This window comes from Pleurodeles waltl, chromosome 3_1, assembly GCF_031143425.1.
Source record: "Pleurodeles waltl isolate 20211129_DDA chromosome 3_1, aPleWal1.hap1.20221129, whole genome shotgun sequence".
NCBI classification, from domain to species: domain Eukaryota; kingdom Metazoa; phylum Chordata; class Amphibia; order Caudata; family Salamandridae; genus Pleurodeles; species Pleurodeles waltl.
Genome location: NC_090440.1, coordinates 208,278,657 through 208,305,395, shown reverse-complemented (window position 1 = coordinate 208,305,395; position 26,739 = coordinate 208,278,657). Strand labels below are relative to the sequence as shown.

Here is a 26,739-nt window from a genome sequence, read left to right as displayed (position 1 = left end):
ATATTAACAACAGGTTTGGTGTTTTAGGACTCAGAGTTATCAAATGACTGGCTGAGGCATATCTAAGCTAACGAGGCAGCGCCCATGTATTGTGAGGTTCACTCACTGCTGCAGTATTAGAATGCATCAAGCATGTATATGGGATGGTACTTGAACTTAGGGCTTCGGCCTCGCTGGGATCCTTGTTTCCTTGGACTTTGCTTTTAGGTATCCCGGCTCTTATTGGGCGCACACTTATGGACTCCTTGTGTTATATCTGAAGCTCTTGGGGCTGTTATTGTTGGTTTATGCAAATTTGTATAAATAAATAAAAAGTATGTGCGAAATATTCAGTTAGTGTCTTTCAGTCCTAACACAAGATAAGTGCTTCAGTAGGCTCCTGGCAACAAGCTTTTCTTTAAGTTTTGCATGGGTGCCTGTCTTCCGGGTGTGTCTCTCATCGGCTTACTATGTAAACTGTTCACTTATCAGTGAAGCATTTCCTAAGTTTGTGATATGAAAAGATCTGGTATTGCGAGATCTGAGAGTTGTGCTTCCTGATGAAATGGGCCTTCAGCCATGCTGCTACATTAGCAGAGCATGTTTGTATAGCTGAAGGTATGGCAAGGAGATGGGTAGATGGTCAAGCTGGCAGTTGACTCCAGGGCACCAAACCTAGCTCTAGCTTTCATACACCATGCCAGCCATAGAGTTTATGTGGAATCGGGACAGCAGTTTCAGTATGCCTGTTGCAGAGCCACCAGAATTACCAGATTCTGCAGCGCCACGTTTTTTGCATAATTATGGCTTTGCCACATCGTCCATCATCTGCAGCAAAATCCGTAGACATTAATAAAAAAAAAATTGTTTCTAGCTCAAACGGATCAAAAGTTACAAAGCGTATGACTACTCGGGTTCCTGAGCACCGGAAGGTTTTCGCAAAGGTTGGATAGTCATCTATCAGTTGCTTGGATGTTAAATTGGTACTAATTAAGGTGAACTCTTTCCTCAGACACTGTTATCAGGTGTAAAAATGAGAAAAATCGAAGTAATGCTATCACAGAATGTGCTGCACTATGCCGCATAACTTGCCTTTTTTGCTGCATAATTTAGTCAACTTAGCCACATAATTTGGTCCTCCTCTGCCGCATAATTCCAGTGGCCCGCTGTTATGTTAAGTGCTCACAGGTTTATGTGGGAAAATCAAAGTGTGTATGTTTTGGTGGGTACCAATGTTAACTTGGCACGTTACCCTGAAACAGCAGACACACAGACTGATGGGCTGAAGTAGGGGAGGGGCCATTTCATGCACTTCCAGTCTCACTCACTGCCCGCATCTATGAACACATTCTGACACTAGGTCAGTTTCAATGTGCCCCACTGAATTATTTGTAACAATAGGTCACTAACAGTAACGCTGTCAAGCCAGACCTAAAAAGGAGCCTGTTCAGGTTAGGCCAGCACTATGCCCAAAATAGGTGGAAAGTAACTTAAATATTCTCATCAACATTGGGTATTGCTCCATCTGCAACTTGATCTGTAGTGTCAGCTGCAGTTGTGGAAGAGATCCTGCCCAGAAGGCTGTGGAGACTAGCTACACCTGTGAGGAGGGGCAGCCAGAGGGCCTGTGCCTTCAAACAAAAGTCAGAAAGGCTGACCCGCGACAGCAAGCACACAATGCACATCAGAACACATGACCTGCCACTCCTCGAGTGGGGTTAGTGTTACCTGAGACAGGAATAACAGTATTGGCGCACTAGTGACACGCCGACCGACCTCTAACTGTACGTGATGAATTATGAGTGGAGCCTGGATGACGAGAGAGAGCCCCCGGGGTAGCAGCTTGGATGCAAGAGCACTGATTACTGCAGAGACGAGTGATTTCAGCCTGAAAAGTAAAAGAAGGCTGTAGGGGAGGCGATGAGATGACTCTCACAAAATCTAGTGCCATGGAAACAAAGAGAGGCGCAGTGCAAAAGGCAAAACATTGGTTAGAGAAAGGAGGGGGCCAGGGCGGGAAAGTAGGGAATTTTAGAAGGGGTGTAATGGGAGACCAGAAAGAGAAACAAGTATTGGCAAAGCCAACGGGCCTCACCTTTGGAACCTATTGGCTTTGCCAATTCCGTTTGATGAAGGCAAAGCAAAGCAGAATGGGCGGGTGGGGGCAAAGCAAGAGGAGGGCTCAGAGTGGGAGGAAAGCAATGGGGAGTGGGTGAAGTGGGAGGAGGCTAGGGCGGGGATGGGCGAGTAGCAAATGAGGGACAGCATCAACGGGGAAGAAACACACGAGCAAGAAAGCAATAGAGTACAGGGGAGGCAGGAAACATTTGAGGGAGAAAAAGCAAATGAGGGACAGCTTACAACACGAGGATGGCAGGAAAACAGATGGCTGGGGGATATTTGGCAGTGAGGACAAGCACACAAGGGAGAGAGCTGGAAAACACATGCACTCTCATGGAGTGTTTAAGTAAAAATAAAAAAAGTTCACTAAAAGTGAGCAGAGAGAGGAAAGAAACCAGCCAATCAGCGAGATGTAATTAGGCTATCCTCCAGAGAAGGGGCACACAAAATATGGGCAAGTTATGCCAAATAAAGCCATCAAATAAATGGCAAGCAGATGAGTGACGTCATAGCCAACCAATGGTAAGCGATAGTGGGCTGCAAGGCCCTGTATGTTCTTCATAAGCCCGAAAAAGGTATTTTGCAACCAGACAGCTTCTGCTGCTTCGCACACAACCTGAAAAAGGGAAGTTGTGGCTGGATGCCTGTGCTGATCTTACGCTCTGAGCTGCAAACAGATTCCCGGGTGCTCTAGAAGTGGACTTGCAGCTTCCTCTGACAACAGCTGCTTTGGCCTGCACCAGCTTCTACTGACCCATTGAGAAAACCTTCAAAGACGGCCACCCAGATGAAGATCAGAAAAATGAAGCTGTGAAAGCCACAACATGCTGAGGATCTGCGAGATAATGAAACAGAATGGGTGGCACTTCCCAAAGCACTATATTTAAGACTAGTGCATAGATACAGAAGAGGGACAATGGCAGTGGCTCATTGTCACTCTTATAAACTGTGACACCCTCATTGGAGTCATTACTATCACAGCTTACTAACGCCCTGAGAAAGCACTACCAAGTATCACACAGACCACCACAAACGGAGCGTCACATTTAAAGTCAAGTAAAGGGAAGAGGCAGTAGCAGCCATTTTTCTGTTGCGTTCTGCTGCTATGATTTGGTAACTTGGTGTCAGGGATTCCCTCTTTTCAGCTCTACATCATTCATTTCAAGAAACTGCAAAACAAAAATAAAAATGAACGAGCCACCCTTCTTGCTGGACAAGTAGTTCAATGAGCTAAATGCAGGTTAAAACCTCAGTTGCCCAGCGCAATGACTGCATGCAGTTCTTAAAAGCCCCGTGGCTCTCTGGGGCCTGGCAAACGCTACTTTGAAGCCTACTGCCAGCTAAAACGAAGAAGCTCGAGGACAGACAACCAGGCTCAAAATAACCAAAGCTGAGCTCAATATGGCATAGAACCCGAGCCAAAAATTCTGAAACAGAACAAGGTCAGAAGATGCTGGAGATCACACATTCTGCTCGGCTTTATAATGATTTCCCACGATCTGATCCAACAAGTAAACCAGACATGAACTTGAATGTTATTCTTGGGCTATGGTTGGAATTCTAGGCTATATTTACAGCATCAAACTGTTTAGATTCTCATGACTTTTTTTTTTAACAAACTAATTGAATGTACGTGCCGGAGTCATAAAATTTCCCATCAGCACATTGTCAGATACATATTTGCTCTAAAAATACCTTTTTGGAAGAGTCCTTTAACTGTCCGGGAAGGCAATAGAGCACACACAAAGGGAAGTCACTGATGGTATATGAAGTGATGCGCCTACCTGTAGTGTCACCATCCAGGGCAGGCAGGTGTCCAAATCAAAGAAAGGCCCTCAAAGAAAAACGATTTAGATATAGGACATATACTTTCATGCTGAGAGATACTGCCACTTAATAAAAGACTCAATCAGCTGTGCCCTAGGACAGAAAAGGTACCAAAAGATGAGTGATATGTAAAGATTAGAATATTTACATGTGCGGTGTGCATGATTGCCTATAAGCAATAGGTAGTGGAGATGTTGGGCAACCCCAGGATTTCTTTCCTTGAGTATAACGTGCATACCATGGGCGGCCCATCCACTATGGCGGAGGTGTGTCGCCCCCCTGCTGAAAGGCGGGAGCAGAGAAGCAGAAAATAAAATGTTAATAAATGCATTTTTATTATCATTTTATTTTTCCGTTTAGGTAGGGTGGGGCAGGGTCATCATTCTTCACTTCATTGGGGGGAAAAGGGGTGTGTAGAGGGAAGGAGAGCTAGGTGCAATCCAAGTGTGCATGTCAGTTTTGCCGACCATCTAAGGCCGGTCGAACTGACATGCGCACTTAGAACTCTCCACCTAGCTGTGTTTCATAGCTGGGTGGAGACAAAGTGCAGGCTCCCACTCCCTCCCTAAGCCGCACTTCAGCCCGCTTGGGCCAATCCCAGCACTTTTTCATGCTATCTCCCCCTGCCAGCAGCCGCTCCTGGTGCATACACATGCATAGCTTTGCCAATGCTTTTTTGCGATGCTCATTGGGGGAATGGAGGAGCTGGTTGGGGGAAAGGAGAGAGGAGTGGGCAGTGAGATAAAAGAAAAACAAAATAAAGCCTGGTGGGAGGAGAAGGGGGCAAGCACAAGAGGGAGAGGGCAACATGGGGCACAGGGGAGTTTGTAGGGGGAGAAACACATAAGACAGTGAACGGCGCACAAGGGGAGGAGAAAAACGGGGAAAGCTATTTGCCAGGGTGAGAAGCACGCAAGGGAGAAAGCTGGTAAAAACACTCACTCTCGAGTAAAAGTATAAGCAAAAAGAAAAATAAATACTTCCACAAAAGAGTAGCAGAAGGATACAAATAGGCCAATTTAAGGGATGGTAAAGAGGCTATGCTCTGGGGCCAGACAACGAAAGAAGAGGTAGGCAAGACTTCAAGTAAGAAGTGAGCAAACGAGAGTGACAATAAAGTCAGTCAATGATAAGCAATTGGTGGGTTGTAAAGCCCACTGTAAGTTTTTGAGAAACCCACATAAGGGCTTGCAAAAACAAAGGCAAAGGTGAAACCTTACAGAAATGCATAATGTAAAACGTTGAGGAGAATCTGCAACAATGGTCAGCATTGTCTTTTTCCCCCCAACCTCTCAACTTCAGCAAAACTTTACATTCTGAAGAATTCACCTCCCTCCTGAGCCTCACTTCCTTATATGTCAATTCTGGAAGTGTGCTGGAGATTCAAAGGGTTCAGGGCCACACCCCATTAGGAGCAAACCGTAAGAGAACCCAAATATCTTTTGGGATAATAAGGAGCCAGTTCCTTACTTGTGGCCAGTACCAACCTTGTCTACAATACTGTTTATTAAAACACTATCAATGCTCACGCCGCTTACTTCATACCAGTGCATAAAGTGAAGATAGCTACCTTTCAGCGGGAAATCCATCATTTTTACCTTTCCTCTGGTTTTGTATGTGTATGCATGTATACAAGCATCGGTATACACAAAGAGCACAGCTAGCTACAGTGCAATGGAGCGCTGAGTAAGGGAAGGGACCTCACGTTATGGTTCACAAATTGTTTACAGTCAAGCAGGCTGGTCGTGGGCAGCGTAGCCTATGTTCCCTGAAAGATGGATCTCCAGACCCTTACTGTACTCCAGCAGGGTTGGGACAGTTCTGATGTTGATGGGATGTTCGTCCACAAACTGGGAGCCAAGTTAGTTTTCTGGTGGTCTCTCTTTTTTTGCAATCCACTCTTTGATAACCCTGCCTTTCTAATTCATATTTTTCCGACCACCATGATAATTTGCTCTCTGTCATCTCCAAATTAGCTTTCACGCAAACATCTCTACTGACCTACCCAGTGATGCAGATTTGATTGATTTGATCCTGGCAGGAAAACAACCATCCCTGAATGCACTAACAGAGAGCGCAACATCAACATGTCAGGTAGTGAGTTGAAGAAGCCATTAGTAGGCAAATGTGGAACTTTAGCTCGCTTATGGAGGACACGCTATCTTAAAATTGGCTCCAGGAGTGAGAATGAAGGTAAGTAATATACAGCCTTTGTGATGGCTTTGGGAAAGCAATTGTGATTGGGAACTTCGACTAGAAAGACAAGAAACTGTTTGTAGCCAATGTTTCTGTTGAAATGCTCATACAAACTTTGGTATAAACAACTAATCACCTTTAATGGATCTCAAATTTGACTTTCGATTATTCTATTTATCACAATGCCATATATTGACGACAAGAAGAAGCAGAGGAAAATAGTGGACTATAAGGTTACAGTTAGATACAAAATGGTACATTGTGATCTCCAAAAAGGCTAAACTGCTATGACGATTAACCGTGGAACTGGAGTTTGGGGACCTTGGAAAATAATTGCAGTTTACATTAATTCAGTGTAAAAATCACAAATGAATACATTTCTAGCATAAAAATGGAGCGACCGAAACTGTAAATGGTCTCAAATGGACTATAGAGAGTGATGGAAGTATGTCCTATGTTTGGGGCGGAAAACTTAGTCCAAATAAAAACTTTAATGGAATAAAAAAGAAATACAAATGCACCTTTTAAATGTAACACCATGCCACAATTAAAACGAAAGTCGTTAATTACCTGTAGAAATAGTTTTGCAGCATGGAACTCTTCTAGATTCACATGCTTTACATTATGCCAACATCTTGGGTTTTGGTCCTCAAAAAAGTTTTTTTTTTTTAATTTTGGTGTGTCGCTCATAGGCGAGCCTGTCACACAGAGTATGCCCACAAAGCTCCATAATGTTGCCTCAATTCTCAGAATGCTCAGCTTTATTTCAGGCAACAGTCACCAAGCAGAATATATACTGTTTCCTCTTTCAAAGGCTGTACAGGCTATGTAGCACTCATGCTGAGTGACTAAAGCATACTCTTTTGGGTAGCACAAAAACATAATTTGCATAGAGGTCTAATTAAACCACTAATCATTGATTCCATACAACAAACCAAGCATAGTGTGTGTGTTAGGTGCTAAAACCAGCAAAATCTGTTGTGCACAGAAAACATAAATTACAGATCCGACAGCCTCTTGTGCTCTTGGACTAGGTGTACACACTGCCTAAATGCAGGTAATGACTCAGAAGGGCGTATGCAAAATGCTGTATGGATTGGCCATCAAGGGCCGCTTTTGGTATTTAATTATTTTATTCGATGCCGTGCCTTTTTTTTATAAGGGAGGTCGCAGTGGTTTTAGATTCGTACTCTATTCAGACAGAGTTTATGATTTTGTATTTTACTAATGTAAATCTCATCAACAAAACTTAAATTTTACTCAGAACGGTGCAGATGGAAGAGGAGACTTAACAACAGGGTTAAACTTTACTTAAGCACCTTGTGCAGAATGTGTTCCTTGGAAGATTAACAGTGATAAGAAACAAAAAGTTAGGATGCAGTGTACTAATCTCGAAGGAAGGGGAATTCTGAGATCCACAGATCTGTAATGGCATCTGCGGCAGGATGGCCCAGACAGTCAGTAGGAGACAACAAGGTGGGCGGGGTCCAGTGGTTGGGACACACACATCCTAGCTGAGCCCATTAATGATAACCTCCATGTCAGACAGGCCCTGGGAAAGAAACCCAGAGGAACAAGAATTTCCGCTCAGTTATTCACTGGTAACGCCGCATAGTTTTCAGAGAGGAATGTGGCCGCTGATGAGGGATCTCTGCTGTAACTCTCCCGTGAAAAGCAAAGATGAAACACCATCCGAGAGGGCAGAGGCACTTACACGCAAATACCCTTGAACATGCTGCAGTTTTATCACAAAAGCAGAAACACACAACCAGCCACAGGCTGCAACTTCATCATATACACAAAAACACAACTGCAGGCGGAAGCACTGTCACGTGAGGACAAGCAACATACGTCATCGCAGGAAGACAAACACTGGCACCAGAGCACCAGATTTCTCGCGAGAGCACAGAGTCACACAGACAGAAGTGCGGGTTGCAGATTCATCACACGAACTACACACACATACAAACAACATTAAAGGCCACAGCTGCATCACAGGAACACAAACACACACACGGGCACCAGTGCAGACTGCAGCTTTATCAGAGGAACACAAACACCACAAAAGGATACAGATTTATCACGGAAAACCACACGCATCAGAGAAGCACACAAGCACCAGGGCAGGCTTCAACCTTGTGACAGGAGTGCAATCGCACACACAACATTGCAGGTTTATCACAGGAGCGCACATGTGCAGGCACCAGTTCAGGCTGCAGCTCGGTCACTGGAGCACATAGACACACAGGCACATCGACGGGCTGTAGGCTTATCCCAGGACTGCAATCACACACAGAAACCACTACAGGATGGAGCTTCACCAAAGGAACACACACACTTACAAATGCTTCAGCGCAGGTTCATCAAACGACCACAAAGGCGTTCTGTTATGTATGCATCCTCTTACAAAACAAGACGCAAATAGCTGAATCTGGACAGCTGCATTCAAGGATGGAGAACGGGCCTTGCAATCGGGTTCTCCTCGGAGGACATTATGTTAAGAAAAGTTTGCACTGAAATTCAGGCAACCCTGCAAGATTTAAGGAGCTGCATCTACTATAGCAGAAGGAGTTACCATAAGGTAAAATAATTTCCTCCTTGGAGAGCTGTTGGGGGAGCTCTGTAGCAAAGCTATCCTGGCCAATTTCTGCAATCAAGCCCAAAAGGAGGTACAGGACACAAATGGCACAGCAATGAAAGCCACTGTCCCCCTCGAACTGGCTTGACAGTCCGAAACAATGACCAAAAAAGGTCTGGTAGAGGCCACAAACTCCCTCCTCCGCGGGGTCGGTGCGTAAAACGAGACGCAGTGATTCCATGGCAGCTTTACATCCACAATCAATAACAGGACCAAAGCAAACATGAGTTCCCCAAGTCTATGCTCAGAATTGTGCAGAAAACTCCTCACAAAGGCAACAATGGATCCACAGGTAAGGCTGCTAACATGGATCCGTTGCAGAAAGAAATCTTTTCTACGTACTGAGCAATTAGAAACCCTATGATTAGGACAAGTGGGAAAAGTTTTGTTTCTAAATTTTGGTGCCACAGCTAGGTGAGGACACTGCGAATAGACCAAAGAAGATTCAGGAGAGACTAAACTCCGGGAAAGGAGCACATTATGCAGAGCTTAGTGTTCACAGTTCAGCAGCAAAGTGTAGCAGGATGAAGGATGTCCAAGCTAGAGAGGGTATGGGCACCTTCACATTTTTCCATTTACAGTACACAAATAAGTTGGAGTCATGAAACTGGGTAGTGTCATGCTATCAGTGTCTCTATAGCGTGCTAATCACCCATGAGGGTATCCAGGCACTCTGTAGCAGGTAGATGAAAAGCCAGATCTGCAGCTTCTTGCACAAGTGAAGAAGAGTGTAGGAGGCTCTGATGAGCTGTGAAAGGTCGTTCCAGGCTTTAGGGTCCTGGTACAAGATGGCGTGGCCCCCTGCTCTGCTTTTGTGTATGATTGGAGTGTGGGCTAGTCAGAGGCCAGTGGACCAGAGGTCTCTGGAACTTTGGTGGAAGTAAATGCGACTGTTCAGGTAGGCTGGGCCAGTGTTGTGGAGAGCTCTGTAGGTGTGGGTGACAGGTTTAAAGTGTGCACACATCTATCAGAAGCCAGTGGAGGTCAGTTAGGTGTGGTGCGATGTGGGCTTGGCATTGATGAGGACTAGTCCGAGTGCTACGATTTAAACAGTCTGCAGTCTTCTTGTGAACTGGTTGGGAATCCCTGTGTACAGGGTTTTTCCATAGTCTATTCTGGTGATCAGAGGTGGAGTGATTGTTTTCCTGGTGTTGTTTGGTTGCCACTTGAAGAGTTTCTTCAGCATCCTTAGTGTGTTGAGGCAGAGAAAGACCATAGCGTTTAATAGGGTTGCCATGTCCAGTTTGTTGCCTTTAATGATTCTGAGGTTTCTTACTTGCGAGCAAGGCGTGGAGGAAGGTCCAAGGTCTATGGTGGGCCACCAGATGGAGTCCCATGGCGAGATGTCCTTACCGAAGGTCATCACCTTGATCTTGTAATTCACAACCAATTGCAAAGCTTCCATTGCTTACTATTTGTTGGAATAATTGTTACTTTTCATTCCTGCCTCCTAATTGGCCAGCGCGTGCCATGCATCACTTCCTTTTCAGTCAATGGAGCATGGAATCCACTGCTCGTACTGTGATTGTGGCACTATTTCTTCTTTTGCATTTGTACTATTGCACAAACTTGGCCCAAATGAAAGGTATTCGAGGTGCTCTACACAGGCACCAGTTAGACTACACAAGTTCACATTAATTTTTTTGGGGCACAGGGAGATTAAATGATTTGCCCTGAATCACAGGATGTTGTGCCGATGCAGAGACTCTTAACGTGGTTCCAAGCTCCGAAGGTTTACAGTGCGGAGTAGTCCACAGAGAGGGACAAAGTCCTCAATGAGGATTCCACGCCTGTTGATGTATTGGAGTAGTCCCCCTGTATGTTCATCACTATCATTTTCATCAGGGCAGCGATTCCTTTACAGGGGGACTCCCAGGAAGCCTCCTGTCACCTCCACACACAACTCTAGGTACCTCCTTTTTTTTTCTCAATCACTCTGCTCGTTCTATTATTTCTTCTCCCACCTCCCCAAAGACTGTGTGGGCTTTCTGGTTCAATCCTATGGAAATGCACCCCATATTATGATGGCGTCTGAAGGGGCACCATATGATCTGATGAAGAACACACTGTACTAATAATCTTATGCCGTCAGGATACAAAACTCAGGCTCTTGCCAATTCATTTGAAGCATTACACTAATTTGATGAAAAGCTGACCGCAGCTGGAAATGTGACCATCACTGTTGATATCCTGTGGAATGAGAGCCAGTGTAAGTAGTGTTTCCAAAATGTTGTTTATTCACCTACAGAAAACCTCCATCGTTTTAATTTTCTTCTTCTGTTTTGTCTGTTGGAGAGCAAGAGTTAGGGATTATAAGGAAACATGATGACACCAATGCTCTAGACAATATTTAAAGACGAGCCTTTTCTGTTTTTTTTTTGTTTTGTTTTTTAAATGTCACTGCTGTGATTAGGAATAGCAGATTTTCTTAACAAGGTCTAGGTCTTTTCAAAACATAATGGTGTCAGGTTTGATATTGTGAACAGAGTATGGAGGATGTCATATTGTTGTACCACAAACAGTAATGCATTATTATCAAATAATTCCATACAATTCCACTCCCTGTAACACAATTCCATTATGCTCCACACAATGCCACACAATTCCACTCCACTCAGTGCTACACAATTCCACTCCACTTAGTTCGACACAATTCTACTCCACAATGCCACACATTTACATTCCACTCCATGCCACTGCACTCCACACAATTCCACCCTACACAATTCCACTTCAGACAATGCCATACAATTCCAATGCATGACACATAATGCCACACAATTCCACTCCATTGCACTCCACATAATGCCACACAATTCCACTCCACTCCATATCACACAATCCCACTGTAGCCCAAATTCTACTCCACACAATGCACCTTCACCCTACTCAATGCCACTCCACTGTTTTTATATACTGCCCTGATGACGTGCTGAAGTGCTTAACAGCATGCCAGTCCGTTCAATGCCACTGCACTCCATGCCACACAATGTCACTCCACACACTTCCACTCCATTACGATTCACTCAATGCCACACAATTCCACTCCACACAATGCAACTCTACTCCATGCCACACAATTTTATGCTACTCCTTGGACCTTGTCTCGAGCAGGTAGCAACCTGGATGAATAACTCTTATCTTAAGCTCAATGGAGTGAAAACAGATTTAATTATGAAAAGTTTGGGGACATGGCTCGAAGATACCTAGGCAATGGAAGCCCAGGCTACTAAAATCTTGGGCAGTAGTTTTTGATTGTTGCAGATGCTGCGCAAGATTCGACCTCTGCTAGTACTTCAGGTTCTTGTACTCGCTCACCTGAACTATGGCAACTCACTTTACCAGGGGTCCCACAAAGGAGCCATTCAGAAACTAAGTTGTAGAAAATACAGCTGCACACACATTACTTGGAACTGGGGAACACCTGGATCTCACTCAGTTAGGCAGGGACTAAGAGCTTCATTGGCTCCCCACTGCCCTAAGAACAGAATTCAAGTTATTTGGTATCCTCCATCAAGCTATATTGGGGCTAGGCCTGCCAATCCTACACCAGTTGGTTCTCTCATAAAACCCTAATAGATCACTTCAATCATTGAATCCTCATCTGGCAATGGTCCGTTATTAAAAGAGCTAGAAGTGGTGGGCGATCATTTAGCTTTAATGCAGCTAAGCTCTGGAACTCTCTCCCCTTGACCATCAGAGCCATTGAGATGAGTTATGCGTTAGAAAATCTTTTAAAACCTGGGCCTTCAGGTAGATGTATCCCCTTAGGTATCCTCTTCACCTACTATGGTGCAACCTCTCTTTTTCAGTGCTGGGATGCCTCCGGGTCGCCATGCGTTTTACAAATTACACGTCAATCCGCTCCATGCCTCACAACGCCACTCAATGCCATATAATGCCACTCTACTCCACACAATGCTACTTCATACTACAGGATGCCATTCCACACAATGCCACACAATCCTACTCCATGCCACACCACTCCACTCCACCAAAGTCAATAGATCTCACATAGAGGAGATCTATTGGGCTTGTCAATGTTTGTTAATAATAAATAAGGAAATAATAATAATGTAAATAAGGGAATAAAAGCAAATGTAAGACTAGGTGTCCAAAACTCATGGATTGAAACTTACCGTAATTACAATTATTTTCAAATGTACAAAAAATGAAGAAAAAAAAAACACAACAGAATTCTACAGCTGCCATGAACCACCAACTCCATTGGTCGCCATTCCTGATGTCACCACAGCATTGAGGCACCATTCCTGCCCGTTTCAACTCATGCTCATTCTTAGTTCAAGAAACCTCATGGCCATTAACACCAAACAATTGCTGTATCATTCATTTGTTTTTCTCAGTGTGCATGTTAATTTCCCATCAACAGTTTTGCTGGCTTATCCTTCAATGATAAAAGGCAACTGTCCTTTATTGTTTTAATTAACATCAGTGTTAATGTACATTACAAGCAATACAGATTCTCTAGAAAGGTAACATAAGCATGCACATTTCAGCAGCTCAAAGCTCTATACATTATAGCGAAGAATTACCTTATGGTCTCCTCTGGAGGTGGCGGAGGTGGTGGTGGGAGGCCACCATGCAGCAACTCAGCATCTTCTGATGATATATGTGTTGCTCCTCCTTCGCTTGTTGTACTCAAATCATGGACACCATCCTGACACATACTCAAGTCAGCCCTGGTCTCTCCTGTTTCAGATTCACACCTGTACATAAACACGATGGATGGCTTTTCGCTGGCCTCTGTTTTGGTTTCGCTAAACCAATGGTGACGTTGAACTGGAGGTGGAGGTAACATGTGAATAACAGTCCCGTCGAGGCCCACCAGCTTTCCCTTCTCTCGTTCTCGCTCCCTTTCTTCCTCGTCATCGGTTTTCCTGCGGCGGAAGAAGCTTTTGAAGGAAATCCAACGTTTGGGCTTGGCGTCAACCACCCGTCGTGTCTCCGAACGCAAGACAGACTCAGCCTCTGTGGCTTTTGTGGGACTAGAAGGCTTGGACCAGTTGCTGAAATGGCGCTGCAACAGATTGCTTGCATGGTACGGTGATGAAGTAGAACGGGGAGGAGGGAATGGGGGCCCTTGCTCAGATTTTGGGGTAGTTGCAGTGTGAGGTCCACCCATCACAGGTTTAGCACAGTTCATAGTGGTTGTCTTGGAGGATACAGTTTCTTTTTGTGTTTTTAGGCAGGTGCCGTCTGCAGGTCTGGAAGGCTCAGTGACACCAACTGGCTGCGGTGTGAAAAGGGACTTGGGGCGCACAAGGGTAGTGTCTGAGGTACCTGCATCGGGCGGGAGCGAGTACAGCTCCTCCACGCTGCATGCTTTGGGACCAGGCTGTGGGGAACCTGGTGGAGACTGTGGTGGCTGGATGGAGGCCACAATCTGAGAAAGTACAGTATGTGCATTTTCCCTGGTGCTCGTGGCAGATGGCACTAGTGCCTGAGCAGATTCTGTCTTATTGGTTTCCTCAGAAGTGGTTATCTGGGTTTTTGCCGGCGAGCTGGGGCCAGAGGCCATACCTCTTGGCGGAGAGGTCTGACCTTTGTTAAGAGTGCTATTTAGTTCTTTCACCTTCCTGGCCACGGACCCCATCTTTTGTTCTGTGCTCAAAGGTTCCCCTTTGGCTTGAGTCAAGTCCATGGGTTTAGCCACTGCGCTGTCTGCTCCCTTTCCACCAGTCTCGATTTCTTCATATGTGCTGCTTATGACACTTGCAGTTTTCTCCTTGAACGTCATCTCTCCATTGGTGCCTAGAAAGCTCTTGTAAATGGCCAGGTTATCGTACGCATTTGGGTTAATCACAATTGGCACTTTAATGGCATTTTTCGCACCCCTGGGATATGCTGGTTCATCGTGAATTATAATGGGGAAAGGTGGCATGCCCGCATTGTTGTAGCTGTTAAACTTGATTTCTGACAAGTTTGGCGACTTAACTGGGATAGTTTTCGAAGAAATGTTGGTAGCAGTTGGGGATGTAGGGGCAGATTTATGGCTGCTCCTCCTCGGAGGAACAACTGGCCCGGAACACCCAGTTACTATCTCCACCTTGGGTATTTTCTGCCTTGGACTGGTGCTTGAGGTCCAAACTTCTTGGTATCGGATGGCACTGGACTTTTTCAGATTAGCATTTACCTGTCCAGAAGTTAATAAAGGGGGCGACAAAGGTGTGCTTGGAGTACTTGGGGTTGTTGGATTGCTTTTTTGTTTTGGGTGGTCTAATTGCACCTCTGGCTGTTCGCTAGACATGGCTGCAGACACATCTACAATTGTGTATGGCTTGCACAATGGTTGTTCTAAATTTACCACCCGGTAAGGCTGAGCCTGCTCTTCAGTGGGAACTATACTTATTGTTAGTGCCTGCCCAGTGACCTCAATGAGCCCTTTGCTGCCTTCTTGTTTTTCTGTCTGGACAGCAATCTGCCCATCCTTCTCCTCCAATCTCAGAGCAAGCACTGCCTTGTGAGTCTCCTGCACCTTGGAGAGGTTTCTGTCGACTTTTGCTAGATCTTTGCCGAGCATATCACCTCGAAGATTCTCATATCCAGGATCATTAGACTTGGCGTCTTTTGGGGTGCTGGGGGACAACCCTCCATTGCAAAGTTTCTGGGAGGAGTTGCTGATTGTTCCTGAGCGAGAGGACTCGGTCAGAGAAGAATCCGGAGAAGTGGAATCAGAGGAGACAATGCTCTGCATGCTCTCTTGGCCATACAGAATAACTCCATCATCACCATAACCATTCAGGATTTCATCATAGCTATCATCATAGTCCACAGCACATATCCTCTGAAGAGACTTGTTCCTCAGAGGCACAGTGTTCCATTTTTTGTCCACAGAGAACCTGACCGGAGACAACGTGTTGGCCCGAAAGTTAGCAAAGCGAGGCTGCCCTCGCATGCGAATCTCCATTGCCAACAATTCCTCATCACTTTCATCCCAGCTCTCATGCTCCCCTTGGATACTGCCAAAGAAAGCATCGTCTTCACTTTCGTCGCCACTAGAGAACTCTGGATAGCAAAAGCGTCCACCCTCATTACTGATCACTTCCTCGCTGCCACTTAACATCACATGCTTGCCTTGGGATTCCTTCATTTCACCTACCATACAGCTTGGGGGAATCTTCCGTTCCAATGACCGCTTGTAGCAGTGGTTGATCCTTCCCAAGAAACACTCTCTGGAATTCTTTTCCTTACCCGATAGCTGAGGCGTTGGATCCAACCCTGCAATTTCCTTTAACACTTCGCTGAGTCCGTTGTTATTGTTACTGGGCATCTTGTTGACACTCTCATTGGTTTCATACACTCTATGAACATGGCTATACCCTTCAATCTCATCATCATTGTTATTGTTCAGCTGCTTCTTGTTCATGATGGCCTTGTTCCGGTTCCACCCGACTACTTGCTTATTCTCGCAGTGCTCGGACATGCCTGTCTCAGCACACACGCCTTGTCCATCCATCACCATCATTGTGGGCTTCACAGCTATGGTGGGTTTCTTGGCCACAGGTGGTCGGAAACTGCCTGTGCTTCTAGTGCGATGGTTGTTGCTATGGTTGACATTGGTTTTCAGGTTGCTGCGAGAGAGGGGAGCCTTCTCAGAGGCCGGAGGAAGCTGGTGAAGGCTCTTCGGCTTGAAGCAGTTCTTACATTCGCCGGGTTTCCAGACGTGTTCTGTGAAGGTGCTACAAGCGGACATCTTTCCCGGTGTTGTGCATCAGAAGGTGTGGTTATCAATTACAACAAAGTGCTGGCTTAATCCATTTCTGTTCCCCATGACGTCCTCATTGCTTTGATGCCCTCGAAGCCCACCTTGAAGAAGAAAAAAACGAGCATTAGACTGTGTTTTAAATAGATTGTTAAAAAGTTTGAACAGATTTTCTTTTAATAAAGCAGCACATTTTGTAGAATTTCAGAACAGAGTAAGGACATCTATCCATTGCACCCTAAACAAAGACCCAGTGTTGCACCTGGCAAAGATTGGTAAATATTCTGACACATCCACAAAGAAAGGCCTTTTTTTCTTTCCAAAATACTAAAACAATGAAAACGTAAGGCAAAATACCAGCCAGCATAGATCCTCTATGAACCCACGTCCTAAAGTGACCACAACTGTCAAGGGATGAGTTCCTGTGTGTGCTGACCCCAAACCAAACCTGAAGACATTAGTTCACAGCTTTGTATGTGAGTGGATTCTGGGAATCCCTAAAATGTAAAGCTTCCCTTAAGCCTGACTAGGGAGCCCCAAGTAGTGCAGTATTTAACAACTAGGATGCTGAGTGACATTCTCACTTCAGGTGGCTTACAGCTATCTTCTGTGTATGGGTGGAGTTGGTCGTGATGACCTCAAGGCTTTGCAGCAGGTAGCTCCTCAGTGCCCAAGTGATCTGTAACTACTAACTTCATGAAGGTATATCAACTGAGGGCCAGATTTTAACTCTGAAAATACAGGTTTTCTCAACTGCAGCCTGGAATGTTTTCCCTTCAAGAATGTCTCTTACTGCTTGGTGTTTATCTGCACTTTCATAGTGTTTTTATTACAAACCATTCATGTCTCTCCCAGTCTAGCATTTAAATGTTTACAGGGTATCCCCGGGGTCTTCTTAAGTAAAGCAGTGCCTGTTTATTGTACCATATAACAATATATAAATATTATATTTCAGTTGTTAATTAGATGATGACTGCTTTGCAGCTATCTGAAGATATTAACCATCCAATGAGGCAATAAGACGTTTTGACAGAAATTTCAACTAACTTCAAGTGTATCCAAGCAACATGGAATCTGTGTTTATGAAGTTTTTTCAGCAGACACATGTTTCGCTCAGGGCTATAAGCCAATGAGTTTCTTCAAGGCTCTAGGATAATCATTTAGTAGAGCCTCCTCTGACACAAAAGAAAAAACTCAGATCAAAAACTAATACTTAAAGTCTTATGGCCCCAGTGGTTGGTGGATTCATTCAGATATCGGAGTAGTATGCATGATGTAATTAACTACCTACCGATTGAAATACACTGGAACAAAGGGTCTATACCCAGAAGATACAAGTATCTAAATTTTGATATTATGTACATAAATACATAAACACACACACACATATACATGGTGCAATGGTATAAATTGTATAAAAACCCATATTTTACAGGGAACCGTGAAAGATGGAAAATTGTTCCTTATGAAATATGGATATCATCCATGAAAGGGAGGTCACAAATCAAAATTACTGCTGGGGTTTACTAGTTTCCCAAGGAAAACAGGAACTACATTTTTCTTCTTCTGATGTTTTCTAAAATGAAAAACTTTCAGCAGAAAGAGATTTTATTGGCAACTGTTTTCTTTTTTTCCATGCTATATGTCAGTACAAGAAAGATACAACCTCTCCAGGTTTCGGTACAGAATTTTTAATGTGACTTGCATGAAACTGATCCTAATATATTTTGGCAAAAATTACTAACTGTTTTTGGTATGTTTTGCAGTACAGCTTCTGCTTTTATTCTTTGTTTCGGCAATGAACATGAAAGGGCAAGACGTTAAGGATTTGAAACTTTAGTGGGAATGCTGATGATGTTATCATACATTACAAGGAATAACATCCCTTCTGCCGTACATTAATAGGATATTGCAAGTCAACACGAAATTCCATGACCTTATAAAGGAACCGGGCCTCGTTTCTGTATATCATTCTGGAACTCCTCAGTTACTTGCAATATCCTTATTATGTATGGAATACACAAACACACACACTATATACACACATATATATATACACACACACACACACAGGTATATACACAAATACATATATATAAATGTATTTTTAGCATTTGTTCTGATTGCACTCTGAAGGCAGACAGGGTTCCTAGTCAAACTGGAAATAAAACTGCTCTCTTCAGTTCCACGTCAGACCGGCCTTTGAAATGCAATCCTGTGAAGTGGGTCAAACAGTGTGCTCCAGCTTACCCTCTTCTGACAGCACAACTTATGACTGAACAGCAACAGAGCACGTAAAGCTTGTTATCCACTTAAGGGACATCTCTTGTGATTAAGCTTATTCTAGAGTGAAAATGGGAAACGGGTTTGATGTGTTAACAAGCTTTTTTCATAATATTGAAAGTCACTCTGTACTGAAGAGCGCAATTAGTAGCCAGCGATGAGTATTCTCACTGGAGCCCACGGTCAGAAATGATGCTTCAAAATCCTACTCCTCATCAGGTTCCCACATGTACTCGAGGGATGAGTGGGCAAAGTGGACGGGGGGGGTAAAATAAAGGAGAGATGGATGGATACCTGTATGTGCAGGTTGATGGATAAAACAAAGAGATGAATAGATAACCTGAATGGACAGATGGAAGAGTAGAATTAGGAGAGGATTTGATACCCTGAATGGATGAATGAGGGGATGAATGTATGGATGTGTAATATGGCTGTGTAAAACTAATGGATGGACAGAGGTTGGCTAACCAAGAAGGCTACAGTGGATTGACAGGTTGAATAGATGTCAACTAAGGTGGATAGAAAAGATGAGCTTTTTTTCTTTGAGAGATGGATGGTTGGGTGTTAAAAGATTGACTGTTGGAGGGTGTTAAAGAAGAACGTTTTAATAGGTGGTTAATGGAGAAAATACTCTACTGTCGTAAAAGATTGTTGATTGAGTGAGAAATACGGATGGTAATTAAAGTCGGATTGGTTGGGTGAATGGTTAAGGGGGCCGTTCTGGGAAATATCTGTTGGTAGGTGGTTAGCAAAGATGGGCAGTTGGGTAAGCCATATGATGGAAAGGTGGGTAGACATTTAAAGATGGGTGGTAAGGTGTTTTTTTTAAAGATAGGCAGTTCTGGGAAAGATTAGTGGTTGAGGTGAATAAGAGATGGTCAGTTTGGAGTGTGAGAAAGATAGAGGTTGGGTTGACTGAGGGAAAAAAATGTGCAGCAGAGTAGGACAGATGGTCACTTACTGAAAAAATGGCCGGGTTGGGTGGGTTTAAGATACTCTGTTTTAAAGATGGACATTTGGGTGGGAAAGATGGATAGTTTTTAAAATGGGTGGTGGGGTCGAAAATTAGCAGTTTGGTTAAAGACAGTGAGAGAGCGTGAAAGAAATGGTTGGGTAGATTGGGTGAGTCACTGGTAAAGATTAACAATTCTTGAGAAAGGTGAACAGTTTAAAAACTGATTGTGGGTGGGTGCTGAAGATGGAAGGTTCAGTGGGATGGAAGCGGTAAAGATGGATTGCTAGAAGGATGTAAACATCGATCTTCCATAAAGATGGACGGTTAGGTGGCGAACAATATTTAAGAAGAATGATTAAAAATGCACAGCTGGGTGTGTGGTCAAGCTGGACTGTTGACAAGTGTGCTGAATCACTTCACGGACAGACAGTAGAGTTGGTGGATGGAAAAGATGGACGGTTGGTTATGAAAAATGCACAGATTTTAAGGATGGGTTGCTGGGTGGGGGGGAGAATGGTTGCATAGGCTAGTTGGTAGAAAAGATCAATGGTTTGGGTAAGGTTTGCTGGGTGGGCATATAGAAATATAGGCCGGTCAACTAGAGAGATGGACGGTTGGGAGAATGGGCCTGAAAGATAGACGGGGTGTTTTTATTTTGATATTGGCTTCAGAGCAGTTTGGAGCCTGGTACAATAAGAATGAGGGGCAAGCTGAAAATAAAGTCCAGCGATGATGACAGAAGAGCAGATACCCCACCATCAAATATGAGATAAAAAAAAATCCCTCAAAGAGCAAGTTTTCTGAGAACCTGGGTGTACACCAGTTCAGGTCTTAGGCAGCTGATTGGACAAGACTCAGGATCAAACTGGAGAGAGCAACCTTGGTGAAGATTTGTTTGTGCAAATAATAGGGTGAAGAAGTAACTTTGAAAACACCTTCTGAATTTAAGGTGGCTGCTTTCAAATGAAGAGGGAGGCGACTCTGCAGGGAGGAACCCTGGACATGAAGAGATCAAATGCTACATCTTCCTGGTCAGAATATTAGGGGTGACAATGTGAATTTGTTTGTGAATCCGAGGCTTCAAGTTCCATTATTAAGGAACAAACAGTTTTGCAAGGTAAATCATTGATTGGCTATGTTCTCCTTGTACACATGTAAAGTGATTTAAAGCTCAAGACAGGGATACAGTATAGGTCTTTCGGGGCTGAAATCATATATTTGTCTTGCTCTGGGCTCCATGACAGGCTAACTACATAGTTCTGAACTTTCAAGAGTCTTGAGACAGATATATTGTGGAGACCATTTTAAGGCTATTCCAGTACTCCATGAGTGATGTGATTATGACCAGGACACGGAATGTGTAAAACAAGTGCAGGACTAGGTCAAGGTGTTAAGCTCGTTTTAGCAGTCACTTGTATATGGCGAAAAATGTTAAGTCTCTAGCAAAAGAGTGTCTCTGAATTGCGACCTTCATCCAGAGAGATTCATTAACATAATTCCAGTTTTTGTTCTGCATCGAGAGGTGAACCTTTGAAAGACAGTGAGACAAGCTGCTAAGTTTGCCAATCTCTCTTTCAAGTTTAAGGAGGCACATGCACACATAATCACTTATTCTAGGCTCGAGCATGCCTGTTTTTCTGCTCTTAAGGAAATGTTACCTAATTCCCTCCCTAGTCCTGCAGGTGTAGCTCAATGCAACCTCACGCTGTAAATTCACATCTTTGTAAACACACACAGTTTCACAACTGCACTTCAACAGATCAAAAGCATCCCTACTCTCTTTATTATCATTGTTCACCCGTTCCTGGCCCCCTTTGTCCATCTTCTAGTGCTTTCAGCCAAGTCTTCCTGCATCTCCAGTGACTTTTGTCTGCCCTTACTTGCCAAGCCTTTCAGTAGAATCCTACTTGCTATGCAGGCTTTCCTGTGACAACCACTGAATCATCGCCCTCTGGAGTCAACACAGTTTTACCTTAGGTTAAATCTCTTTTGGGCTCTGCTTCTCCTTCTATGTTGCCTCCACAAGAGAAAAGGAGACTCTAGGGTAAGGCACACTAAATCACATCTCTCTTACTAGACTACACACTACCGGAAAGGCGGTAGAAAGATTCAGTAACTGGTGGGAGGCCAAAATGTCTGAAGAATAAAGGCTACTTATTATTAAAAATAAGCATCTGCAATGCAGTAGGTCTTGCATTTGTTTAAGTTGGGAGTTATTGGCTTTGTAAATGCACAAATGGGCTTTTTTGCCACATTAATTGGTCAACCCTGCCGGATATTTTGGTCCTTTCTGCCACATAATTCTAATGGCTTTGCAAATAACTAAAGGGCTTGTAGGCCTACTGGAATATTTATTAAACAAGGCCCTTAAAACACACACTACTCCCAGGTGCAAAACATATTCACTTGGCAGTTGACACAGGTGACATTGCCCTCAGGGCAATGAATAAATAATTGTACTCCAAGAATGCCTGCTTTCTAGATCACTGTCCCTTTAAAGCAGTCTGGGTAGTCGAACAAATTGCCCATGCTTTTTCACACGCTTGGGGAGAGCCACCTCACATATTAATAATCCTCATTCAGTCTTGAATTGAAATATTAGTTATAAAATATTGACCATTGTACAGCATAATCAACTGTAAGCTCTCCTCGAGGTTAGTTTTATAAATACACGCAGACACAGCTCAAGTTTCACAGACTCAAACATGTGTATTTCATGTAGTCAGGCTTATGCTTTGTATTCGCAGCTTTGTCACATTCTAAAAATAAAACTACAAGACTCAGAATGCAAAGGAGAAACAAACTAAATGAGCGAATCACGTTTTGAGCTACGAAGCTGGACAACTCTACGAATACTACTCCCATGGCTGGTTTCCAGCTTGTATCATGTCTAAAAAATAAAACTACAAGTCCCAGAATGCAAAGCAGAAACAAAGTAAATGAGCGAATCATGTTTTGAGCTAAGGAGCTGGACAGCTCTACAAATGTTACTACAACAGCTGGTTTCCAGCTTGTATCACTTATAAAAATAAAACTACAAGTCCCAGAATGCAAAGCAGAAAAATAGACTAAATGAGTGAATCACGTTTTGAGCTAGGGAGCTGGACAACTCTATGACTACTACTCCAAGGGCTGGCTTCCAACCTCACAATATTACAGTTGGTATGCCATTTTGAATAGTAGTGGATGACAGTAAAAACACTGCAAAGCCAGAATTTCAGCACCTTATTTGACTGTTTTCATCATGGACTGCAGCTATAGCTCTTAAGCTGGGGTTAGCTGCCGGCACAGTGTTTGGAAGGGGATGTGGTGCACAAATTTCAAAGGTATTTATTAAGGAGTTCAGTAAAGTTGTAATATTGCGCTCAAACAAATAACTCATTATTCCTGGAGGCCCAAAAAAACAAACATCTTCAAAGCAGAAAATAGCTTTACGCCGCTATGCAAAAACACTGAGGCTGCATATAAATGTTAAAGCACTAAATACTGAGGCAACATAATTTTAAACCATATCGGGCCCATGTATTCCATGTCCAGCCAATCCCACCCCCTTCAGCTCACTGTTATAGCAGTTTGTGTTCCATTTGTGATGTTTTTCTGTTTGGAGTGTATCTAATGTCAAAATGTCAAAATAACACTGGTGATTAATGTTCTTTCTGGAGAGAGAATTTACTTTTGTCTAGTGGAAGCTTGGGCTCATAAGGTAGAGCAGAGGGTTAATGTACCTGCTGCAAAGAATGTGTAATAGGCTAATTACAAAATGCATATAATGGAAAAAAGTCAAAATAACTCTGGCAATTAATGTCCTTTCTGGAGAGTGAACATACTTTTGTCTAGTAGAAGCTTGGGCTCATAAGGTAGTGCAGAGGGCTAATGTGCCTGCTACAAATAATGTGTACTAGGCACATCACAGAGTTGCACCTAATGTAAAAATGGCAAAATAACTCTGGCGATTTATGTTCTTTCTGGAGAGAGAATGTACTTTTGTCTAGTGGAAGCTTGGAGTGATCATAAGGTAGCGCACAGGGTTAATATGCCTGCTAGCAAGAACGTGTACAAAGCAGATTACAGTATGTAAAGTAAAAATGTCAAAATAACTCTGCCGATTAATGGAGAGTAAACATGCTTTTGTCTAGTGGAAATTTGGACTGGTAAGGTAGCGCAGAGGGTTCATGTTCTTTGTGGAGAGAGAACTTACTTTTATCTACTGGAAGCTTGAACTCATTATAAGTTAGAGCAGATGGTTAATGTGCCTACAGCAAAGAACGTGTACTAGGAAATCACAAAGTGCATGTAATATAAAAATGCCAAAATAACTCTGGCGAATTATGTTCTTTCTGGCGAGAGAATGTACTTTTGTTTACTGAAAGCCTGGTGTCATCATAAGGTAACACAGAGGATTAATGTGCCTGCTGAAAAGAACATGTACTAAGCAGATCAGAGTGCATATAATTTAAAAATGTCAAACTAACTCTGCCGATTAATGTTCTTTCTGGAGAGAGAACGTACTTAGGGGAGAGCCAAAAGAAATTACTCTAATTAGGTAACAGTGACAAGCACACTTTCTGCCCTGTGAGCCCCATGGCCGCCAAGAGCATGAAGGGGAGAGTCAAAAGGCAAAAATAGTTCACCCACGCTGAAGTAAAGTGGCAATCATGCAATAATCAATGTACCAGGGTCAGTCTGTAAGGCGCTAACAAAAGCGCCCCAAGGTGGGACAAACGTATAGCATTTACCAATGGCATCAAGGGATTTTTGAAAAGCAAGCTCAAGAATGAGTGAAAGTGATGGGTGTGACATGGGCATGGTTAAAAGCCCACAATACTTACAACAGGTCAGAAAGCGATTGCACGCTCAACCTAAAAAGACATTCCGATGTACAGTCGCACACACATCTTGAAGGAAGCAACTTCCTCCACCATTCTGGTTTCCAACAGGTAGATCATGCACCAAAAACATGATTAGAGATTACTGTCCGGTAGTAAAGATGAATTAGCCCTGCTTAAGTCTGAACAGAACACATCATCAAAAAGAGATCTGTCCTTTCCTTGCTTCCAAAGAAAAGAATAAGGGGTAAAAAGATTAAAATAACTAATCAGGACAAAGACAAATAATGGCATTACTAAACAATATTATTCTGGGTAAAAAGTTCATTCATGGACTACTCTATCATACATCTTGAAGGCCACTTCAAAATGTGTAGATCCATTACCCAATGGTCTGCCTACGGCAGTGACCAGAATCCTTTCAATGGAAGACAAACCACACAGACACCAACCCAAAGAACAGAAAAAAACGTTTGGTCACTTCCAGGTTCCTTCCGTTCCAGGGATCCCACCAGAAGGTCATTCCAATATCTAGTGCTCAAAAAAGGGAAATGTGTTTTATGATAGAAAGATTGAAAGATAGATAGATAGATAGATAGATAGATAGATAGATAGATAGATAGATAGATAGATAGATAGATGAATACATTTCATATTTTTAGGTATTTTTACTGTTTAGGGTGTGTATGAGTTTTAAGGTGGTAAGGGAAATTTTGAGTTTAGGGGGTGGGTATGGGTTTTAGGGTGGCAAGAGTATTTTTAGGGATTAGGGTGGTTTGAGGTTTTAGGGTGGCAAGGGTTTTTTTAGGGTCTGGGGTGGGTATAGGTTTTACGGTGATAGTGGAATTTTTAGGGTATGGGGGTATGGGTTTTTGGGTGGCAAGGGTATTATAAGGGTTTAGGGTGGGTATGGGTTTTAGGGTGGTAAAGGGATTTTAGGTTTAGGGTGGGTATGTGTTTTAGGGTGACAAGCAAATTTTAGGGTGGGTATGTGTTTTAGGGTGGCAAGTGTATTTTAGGGTGGGTATGGGTTTTAGGGTTGTGGGTTAATAAATATATATACATACACACAGATACACACGCGGTTTATACTTTCCTGTAATATTTTGCATCTACCATTTATGCCTTTACAATGAAAATGTGTTGTAATGGCAATGTGTGATAAAGGCAGTTTGTTGTAAAGGTCGCATTGTAATGGCATGCGTGGTTCTGTCATATAACCCTCAAAAAGGCCAAAATTTGTCCCCCTGGCATAACGCGTATGAATTTCAGAGGTGGGGTGAATAGAGCTGCACTTCAACTAAGGCTGTGGGATGTTTGGTGTCTGGCCAGCGTCTTTTGGATGCATTGTGGACTTTTCCACCAAACATCTCCATAAGCCACTCTCAATATCGTGAGCGAGATGAGTAACTTAAATATGAGCCAGTGCAATTGGTAGAGAACTGGTAGTATTCGATCTCTAATCAGCAGCTTATACATGACATGCACAGCTCTATCCTGGACTCTTGCAAAGGAGTAAAATGGAAGGTTGATAAAGGGAATTTGCGTAATCCATGAGCTTTAGCAAATTCTGATGCAAGTAGTTCGGCTCCTAAATTAACACAATTTGACAGTGTTGCAACTTTCACAACAAATGACTCTACCCTACTGGGAATAGAGACACAGAGCTCAGGGATTAATCAGTGGTTCCATAGAAATATACTCACTCGCATCTCTAAAGTGAGAGGAATTCTTCCTGTGTCTGGTAGGCCAACAAAGGGTCCAGAAGCCCTCCAAAGCTTTGACTACCGTGTCAGCCATGGATCGAATACCATCCCATTGTAACATCAATACACTTGTTATCCTACGGTGGTCGCACTGCCTTGCTGCCAATCTCATCACAGAGCCTGACACTAATCCTGCAGATGATGGGCACTGGCCATGAGCTTCAGTATCTTCAATAACAAGGTTATCAGAGCAACAGAACATCATTTGTAATAATTTCAACCTTAAGTGGTGGCTTTCTGAAAATCCCATTAGGGATGGCCCTTCAAAGCACAGTTGGAACCACTCCTGGCTGAAGAGACAATTTAAGAGTGCGGTGGGCAAGGGCGACACATAAGCTCCACATTCTGTCACAAATGCTGCCAGAAGAGTGTCCGCTGGACGGTAAAAGGCAGAGGTGGCTGAGGAATTCAAGACTTCACTTTGA

At 43.4% G+C, this 26,739-nt stretch overlaps 1 protein-coding gene across 4 annotated transcripts in view; it reads right to left on the bottom strand.

Moving 5' to 3' along the window:
• PEAK1 (pseudopodium enriched atypical kinase 1) overlaps window positions 1–26,739 on the bottom strand; it is a 490,737-nt gene that overhangs the window by 37,859 nt on the left and 426,139 nt on the right. For all 4 annotated transcript variants that reach the window (XM_069222205.1, XM_069222202.1, XM_069222203.1 and 1 more), the window contains one exon: window positions 13,315–16,588. In XM_069222205.1, coding sequence (XP_069078306.1) covers window positions 13,315–16,475 — 3,161 coding nt within the window. In that variant the 5' untranslated portion in view covers window positions 16,476–16,588. The remainder of the gene's footprint in view (window positions 1–13,314; window positions 16,589–26,739) is intronic.